The sequence below is a fragment of the Orbicella franksi genome, chromosome 3, assembly GCF_964199315.1.
Source record: "Orbicella franksi chromosome 3, jaOrbFran1.1, whole genome shotgun sequence".
Lineage (NCBI taxonomy): Eukaryota > Metazoa > Cnidaria > Anthozoa > Scleractinia > Merulinidae > Orbicella > Orbicella franksi.
Genome location: NC_138147.1, coordinates 27,563,762 through 27,571,951, shown reverse-complemented (window position 1 = coordinate 27,571,951; position 8,190 = coordinate 27,563,762). Strand labels below are relative to the sequence as shown.

General features: G+C 38.7%; 1 protein-coding gene across 1 annotated transcript; it reads left to right on the top strand.

Moving 5' to 3' along the window:
* The first annotated feature begins 288 nt into the window (after nt 1-288).
* On the top strand, nt 289-5,083 carry LOC145481762 (uncharacterized). Its single transcript, XM_081460290.1, has 4 exons — nt 289-658; nt 2,617-2,767; nt 3,444-3,543; nt 4,142-5,083. The coding sequence occupies exons 1-4, from the start codon at nt 442-444 to the stop codon at nt 4,562-4,564; spliced, it is 891 nt and encodes a 296-aa protein (XP_081316416.1). The 5' UTR covers nt 289-441; the 3' UTR covers nt 4,565-5,083.
* Nucleotides 5,084-8,190: the final 3,107 nt, after the last annotated feature.

The following is an 8,190-nucleotide window of genomic DNA, read 5'->3' as shown; positions in this document are numbered from 1 at the left end:
GGCCCAAAATAAGATGTAGCTTGAATTTAGAATTGTAACATTAAGTATTTCAGAAAGACCTCGTTTTCTTGCTGCGAGAAATGAAAATAGATACAGCAATAATTTTAAATTTTTAATAAATTGTTTCTCACAATAAAAATGTACCGCGTGTTATGAGCCTCCACGTGTTGTTCGCAGATTTCTTGTTCTTTGTTCTAGAGGGGGTCTCTAATAATCCCGATAGATTTATTTGACAGCTGTTTAATAATAATCTTCAATCCTTATTGGTCACGACCGTGAAATTCGCGATTAACTATTGGTGGATTAAAAATAATCCCCTATCAAATTTCAATAGGGTAGCGCCATGTTGGATGTTTATAAATTGTATATTGTCTCCAAAATGATTGCAGATGAATAATTTCGAGGTTTTCTGGGCGGAATTTTTCTCGGGAAAGATTGATAATGGAAGGAGAGGAGGCTTCTATTCATTTTAACTGTTTCGTTCACTATCCGAACTTCACTGAAGAAGGTCTCGAGGTGGAAAGCGTGGCGAGGGGAAATGGTATTCAACTTCACCCAAGCACCCAACTGTCAAGCCTCGCTGCGAGCGTGTTGAGCGAAATGTTTCAAAAGCAAGAAATCGATGGAAAAGTTATCATGAAAGCAGACAATGCGAAAGGTCAGTGGAGATGGTTTTTTCTTCATAAGAGCTCAAGCTTTTACATGGTCTTACCTTTTAATAGATTCTTGGACTTTGTATTCGTATTCGCTTTTAACCTATTGTTGTCAATTCATATCGCTAGCTCGCAATGTCAAACTGAAACAAGGTTGTGATGTTTGGCGTGTAGTTTAAACCCGGAGTTTGAGCCAAGCTTAATATATTTTCCTTGAACTAAGTAACAATCTGAAAAAAGTTCAAAGCTCCGAAATGGAGTTAACATTTTTTTTTTTTCAATCCTGCAGATGAAGGATCGCTTTCTTGCGCTGTCTCTCTTTGTGAACTTCTTATTAAAACAACTATAAACTGATTTGTTCGAGATTAACTTTGAAGAAAATTATTAGCTTGGGCTGCAATTCTGGTGGACACGATTGAATTACTACCCCAAGGAGAAGGCAGGGAAGGCCGGGGGAGGTGGGTGGTAGAGGAGGGAGGGGGGTGGGGGTTGAACGCATGATACTTATTGAGAAGTTTCAGTTCAAACTCTATAGTTTGATGTTCATAAACATCATTTTCCCCCAAATTGTTTGGAATGAGCCGCATCAGGATCAATAATCCAACAGCACTCAGTTTGTGGTGCATCAAAGGAACTGATGAATCCTTACCCAGAGTGGATTCATCCTGATCCGATCACCTAGTTTCTTGTTCCTCTGGTCCAGTCCCGTATAAATTAGTAAGAGTCTTGTAAACAGAATTAATTGGCCTTATGGTTAGTAGTGCTGAGTAGTTAGTGTCTTTGAGCAAATCAAAGCAGTCAACAAGCACTATCCAGGGTGCTCTCTCATGTTCTTGGACAAAGACACTTAACTAGCACAGTATAGTCTCCTCACTTCTGTGCAAGCTGTCAAAACACTAGGCTTTCCTGCAATGATCCATTACCTCATTCAAGGGAGTATATACATTGTACTATACAAGTGAATATAATGTGAAAGTTCATATATGTGAACTGCAGAGAATGATATGAAGATGTGATTGATCATTGCAGTTATGCACAGAACTTAAGCAGTTGTGAAATTAAAGCTTGAAAAAACTCAGGCCTGAACGGGATTATAATCACTTGTATTCTTCACGTTTTACGGATATATTTCAAACTCACAACGTGGTCAGCTCCCAGTTGGCCTAATAGCTCAGTTGGTAAAGCACTGCACGGGTATCACAGAGGTCATGGAACCCATTCAGGCCTGAATTTCTTCAGGCTTTAATTTCACAACTGCTTAAGTTGTGTGCATAACTGCGATGATCAATCATATCTTCATACACTGTACTCTTATCTAGTTGATTCAATTACTATCAAAATGGACCAAGTAAAGGACCTGCTTGATGACACATTTTCTTTAAAGGCTTGTATAATGTACTGGGGCCCGTTTCTCTAAAGCCCCAAAAACTTTTCGGGCCCATAAAGCCATTTTCAGTTCATCTGTATCTAAAAACGGAGATATATATACACCTGAAACTTCTTTATGAAGGAAACCTCTGTTCATATTAAGAATGTGTGAATAAAACAGCCCTGTAATAGCAAGGTTCGAGATTTTGCTATGGCTTTACGGGCCCGAAAAGTTTTCGGAGCTTTCGTGAAACGGGTCCCTGGGCACAGTCTAAGCTATAAAAATTTTGACTCAGGAATAAACACCAGCCTGCTTCCTGAGGTTAATGTTCAGTTAAAATGATGTATAAGAGAAGACAACACTACCACCTGTTTTGGAGCACACAATCATAAAGCTGGTTAACCATCATGGAAGTTTATAACTGAATATAAAATCTGAAATAAGTACCTCAGGTATTTGCTGGAGCAAATATAACATAAGAAGTAGTTATATATATACATACATGGTATATCTTCAAGCACCTCTTTCTTTTGATGTGAATAAATGATCTATTCTTACTTGAAGCCACCTAACTGATCTTTTTTTATATGCTAGTTTTCATTCAAGTTCGTGATCATTGGAAGCCACACCCACTTGCTGATTTCACTTCTGGGGGTGACTTGGAAGCAACTTTACATGAAGCATTTGGTGAGATTCTGTGGACCAAAGATGCGGCAATCAGCATTCATGTTCATCTGTGTTATGAGTAAGTTATTAGCATAATGAAATACGTTTTAACTTAATGATTGGCATTGCTGCTTCAAAGTATTTTGAATTAGGCTATGCCATATCTTTTATGTCATTAACATTGACATTGCAACATTACTGTTACCTTCACTCATAAATGGGGATGAATGGTGGCTTTGAAAAATTCAGTAGGAATTGTCTACACTGCAGTCTAATTCTCCCAGTCTTCTTCATCGCTCAGGGCTAAAAAAAAAAAGCGCTGTCTAGTCGTGCAGGACAAGTAGATTTTTTTGGCAGGCAAGTAACTTTTCATTCTCACTTGCCTGATGGGCAAGGGCTTAGGCAAGGTGTCTTGCAACTAAATAAAAAGAGAACAAACTAAGACTTGACCAGGGCAAGCAAAATTTAAGAGCTGCTTATCTGAAGGTTGCAAGCAGGAGTTCAATTTTTTTGTTTTTTGTTTTGAGCCCTGATTGATCAGGACTTAGATGTTAGTCTACACACAAGTTTACAAGAATTACTTGTTTCCTCATAGAAAATTATTTCCCATGGTGAAAAGAGAAAAAAAGATCTGAATGGCACATTAAAGCACATCAATAGCTGTATCTAGGAATGATGACCCCAGCTTGTAAATGTAAATTTTCTTTTTAATATTATTGTTTTTTGTTGACATGTTAAATTTTGTTAAATCACAGTAAAGACTGGGACGATCAGAAGGTCAAGACAGCCATTAAAAAGCTTCTAGAATATTACAGTCAAACTCACTTAGAACGCATGCTGTGCCCCTTCTCACAGGTAATTAATACACATTTACTATTAAATACAAATTTTAACTATCTATGTAGCATTTTAAAGCTTAATATTTAGCATTATTAAACCTTTCTTGTCAAATTGGAAAGTGGATCACTATTGGCAGCATGGTAGACTAAATGAGGTTGGTAGCTAGGTAACTGGGTAGGCGGGTAGGCAGGTACATGTAGGTAGGCAGGTACTGTAGGTACAGAAGGTTACATCTGCAGCCCATCAGGGCTATTTTTGCCAGTTACCCATTTTTACACGTGGGTGGACTCAGAGGTACTGTAAGAGTAGACTGTCCTGTCCAAGAACACAGAACAATGACACCAGTAGGGCTTGAACACAAACTGCTCAATCTTGAGTCCAGTGTACTAACCATTTAATGGTCACCCTGCCTCCTTTGATCTAAATACATGTTTTTATGTTTTGTCTATATAGCACGTTTTGTCAGCCAAAAAAAAAAAAATCTTACCTCAAATGCTACAGAGAACATTATCAGTGGTGATGGGTGGGAAACAAGTAACCGTCCACTTCTATGATAAATACATTTCTCTTATTTTAACAACAAAATTATTTAAATAATATCATTTATTTTCAGGGCATGCTGTCACAAATATCAAGAGATCAATACCCCTGCCGTCTGTCATCTGAAAAAATTAAGCTTTTTGCAGCATGGTATGAACATTCCCAGTTGAACAAAGAGCAAGAGGAAGATGGATCAGTCTCATCTCCTGGAAAGAAAATGCTTATCACTCTTCGTGGCAAGAAAATTGTCTTCAATTCTTCGATTGAAATTCCATTACTCAGAAAGTGGTATGAGGAGAACCCCAAACCAGATCTAAAGGATTTGACGAGATATGCCGAAATCCTTAATAATCTGGAGCAGCGAAAAACAAAAGAACAGGTGCTAGCGCGGCATGTGAACACGTGGTTTAAGAATGAAAGAGCTCGCTTAAGAAGGGAAGGGCTGTTGGAGGACTTGTCCAGGCCTTCCATGGCAGTGGTGTCGACAAGCTCATAGTTAGCTCTCCTGAAGGCCATTAGTGTAACCGGTATCACATGAACTGAGGGCGATCTAAATGCTAGCTAGCCCTTATATGAGTTACATATGGAAATAACAGCCACCTTTTGCCTCAAACTTGATTTGTGTTCATTTTGAAACTAACTTCATTTTTTTTTTTCTGAAATCTTAAAGCTGAACCTAGAACCTTCTACTACAGTGAAAAACCGCATTGATTAGTTTATTTTGGCACAAGTCACTCGATGAATGCTACTCGAATGTACATTGGCTGATAGCATTAGCAGACAAGGTTTCTTCAGTGTTATTCTCTGAATCATATGAAAAGCTTGTCGCTAGAGTTTTCGCTATATCTTTCCATCTTGCATTGGCAAAAAAGTGACTGCAGAAGTGCTTTCACTTGCAACAAATGCACATTTACGCTATGTTTGCTGTGCATATTGAACAGTATATTAATGTAAATAATATTTAAAGGGAAATCATTAATATATTTATACTGCATTATTTCATACTGCAGTTATACGGCAAACAGTTGTCTTAGTTTTGTGATTAGTGTAACACTGATTTAATCGTATCTATAACGAAATTCTCGATCGTGATTGGTTCTCCGCGCGCCTATTTTCCACGTAATCGGCGCGCGGTCACGCGGGTGTTCAATTACAGGTATTCAATTGGAACTTTTTGTAATTGGACACCTGTAATTGGATACCCACGTGATTCGCACGTCAATCTGCGCGCGCTTTAATGGCTTTCTTTGCGATGTTTCTTTCAGTGTTCAAAACTTATGAAACGTGCTACATACGTTTTCGCCCAAAAGAAGTTCTCAAAGGACATTTTTATTTCCGAAATTTGTTATAGATGCAATTAATTAGTAATTGGACCTCGTGTCGTACAATTCAGGGAGTAATCATGCTTGTAATTTCAAATCGGCCTTGCGCTTCGCGCTCGTCCGATTTTGAAATTACTCGCGCGATTACTCCCTCAATTGTACTCCACTCGGTCCAGTTACTATTACAAACCTTAGAGGGGAAAATTTTCTCCCTGAAACAGGTTGAACGAGTTATTTTATCTTACTAACCACTTGCCCTTGAACAATTGCCAGATCCTTGTGAGTCCTTGAAAAAAAAAATGTAGGTTTCCCCCGTGGGACGTCCGTGAATTTTTACCAGCAGTCATTGAATTTTGTTGAGAGCGTATATAGTTCCATTTCCCCGTATGAACCCCTGTAAGTTACCTTGCAGAGTAAAAACAATGACGTTTGCCTGAATACCCCAGGTGACGGCTGACATTCCCGCTCCTTTCCCCGTTGGGCACTACACTCAGTCAGGCACTACAGTCCTGCAAGATCCTGACCTCCGTGACAAGCGTTCTAAAGGCTGTAGCGAACGGAGTCGTAATTAGAAGCGTAGAGTGATACGATCTAGTGAAAATCAAACCGACGACGTCGGAAGCAGAACGCCGCAACCGTTTATGAGTCCGTCGCTTACGATCCAGTGAAAACTAGGTGTCGGAGTCGGAAGCACAAGCAGAGGAATAAACCAATCAAAACGTTCGTTTCCCGGCCTTGTGATTGGTTGGCTCTTCCAATCTAGTTTTCACTGGATCATAAACGGCGGAGTCGGAAGAAACAGAAACGTTCTGATTCTTCCGTTTTCCGACTGCAAGTACGCTTGCCTAAGAAGCTAATAATTGCCTGAGGCACTCTAAGTTTCGATTTGCAGAAACCAGGCGCGCAAGGTGGTCCCGGTTAATACACTCCACTGGCGCAGATCCAGGTTCTTAGGAGAGGGGGTTCGACGAAATGAGGCCCAGTAGGGGGGTTCGGGGACATCCTCCCCCGGAAAATTTTAAATTTCAAGTCCTCGGAAACGCGATTTCCGCCATTCTGAGGCAAAGTCAGCGTGTTTCAATATCTCATTGAGTTATTTTTTTGTAAAAAAAAATACCTCTTAGTCGGCGCGTCGGGTATGTTATGGACGGGTCAATGGGTGAGTGAGTGAGTGAATGAGTGAGTGAGTGAGTGAGTGAGTGAGAGATGTATGTATGTCACACCAATCAGATTGGATCTACTATGAACAGCCAATCAAATTTCTTGTTGTAACGGTAAATGGTTCGTGAGAAACACAAGGTATGTATAAACACAAGGACTTCGGTAATTGAAAAATAAAGAGTGACGTGTATGTTGCCGGTTTGTGATTTTTAGTCCGGTTTGGAGGGGAGTGTGACAGTTACATACGTACATTGGGTTGTTTTAGAGTGCATAATTTTCAGTGTAATGGTGGCTAGTTATGAACGAGATGAGTCTTGAGTTTTGAAGCAGTTCATGAGTAGTAGGCAAATGACACGAGATATTTTTATTTTTAATTACAAAAGGTAACTTGATACTTTTGTTTTTCACAAGGAGTTAATTCAATTAGAGGTCACGAATCGTCGGTTCTAGTTCTTAGGACATGTTTTCGAGGAGACGAGACTATTTAGATTTGAAGCAGTTCTAACGTTTACAATAGTAAGTGCAGGTAACGATTGTTTTGTTCTTATTGCATGCAAATGTAACGAGATATTTTTATTTTTTAGTTACAATGGGTAATTTGACACTCTTGTTTTTCACAAGGTAGTAAAGTCAATTAGAGCTGACGAATCGTCACCACTTGTTCCCACGAGATGTTTGCTATTTTTAGTTACAACTGGTAACTCGACACTTTTGTTTTTCATATGGGAGTAAATTCAATTAGAGCTTACAAGTTATGTTTTTCACAAGGAGTAAATTCAATTAGAGGTCACGAATCGTCGGTTCTAGTTCTTAGGACATGTTTTAGAGGAGACGAGACTATTTAGATTTGAAACAGTTCTAACGTTTACAATAGTAAGTGCAGGTAGTGATTGTTTTGTTTTTATTGCATGCAAATATAGCGATATATTTTTATTTTTCAGTTACAAAGTGTAATTTGACACTCTTGTTTTTCACAAGGTAGTAAATTCAATTAGAGCTGACGAATCGTCACCACTTGTTCCCACGAGATGTTTACTATTTTTAGTTACAAATGGTAACTCGACACTTTTGTTTTTCATATGGGAGTAAATTCAAATAGAGCTTACAAGTTATCGGCTATTGTTTCCAGGATATTAAACAAAAAAGAAGCTTTCATTTCTAGAGTGTTTTTACGTCTGTGCAACAGTAGTTTAATAGTTTTATTTGATGACGTTCATTTTAGTCTGATATTTTTAAAGGTAAAATGTATGAAAACTGTTCAAATGTTCTTTGAAGAGTTCGTGGCGTCAAGTTAAATTGCATTTAATTAAATCAGACTTTCAACGTGTCAGAGAGGTTTTTTCTTTCTTTCTATTTTTGGTGAAGTAGTGTTGTTGCGTTGTGTTGTGTAAAAAGGGTAAACTTACGACTCGTCTAAAATGCGAAAAGTTCTCTTGAGTGTTTTTGAGCAAAAGTTCCCCTTAGGGGTTGGAAGGGCTATGTGATCGGTGAGAAAGGGAGTTATGCATGTGCTCGTGTCACACCAATCACAGTGTGGGTTGTATCAAAGAACGAATCAAATTGTCAGTTAGAAAGTAAGATGATATCTATATTAATCTGGAGACGTGTCAGATTACTTTAGTATGTTCAGTCGAACATT

What these genes read in the sequence shown, in the direction of transcription:
- LOC145481762 (XM_081460290.1), top strand. Translation starts at nt 442, where the DNA reads ATGGAAGGAGAGGAGGCTTCTATTCATTTTAACTGTTTCGTTCACTAT. An exon ending in GAAAGCAGACAATGCGAAAG is followed by an intron (nt 659 to 2,616) that starts GTCAGTGGAGAT and finishes TTTATATGCTAG; the next exon opens with TTTTCATTCAAGTTCGTGAT. An exon ending in CATGTTCATCTGTGTTATGA is followed by an intron (nt 2,768 to 3,443) that starts GTAAGTTATTAG and finishes GTTAAATCACAG; the next exon opens with TAAAGACTGGGACGATCAGA.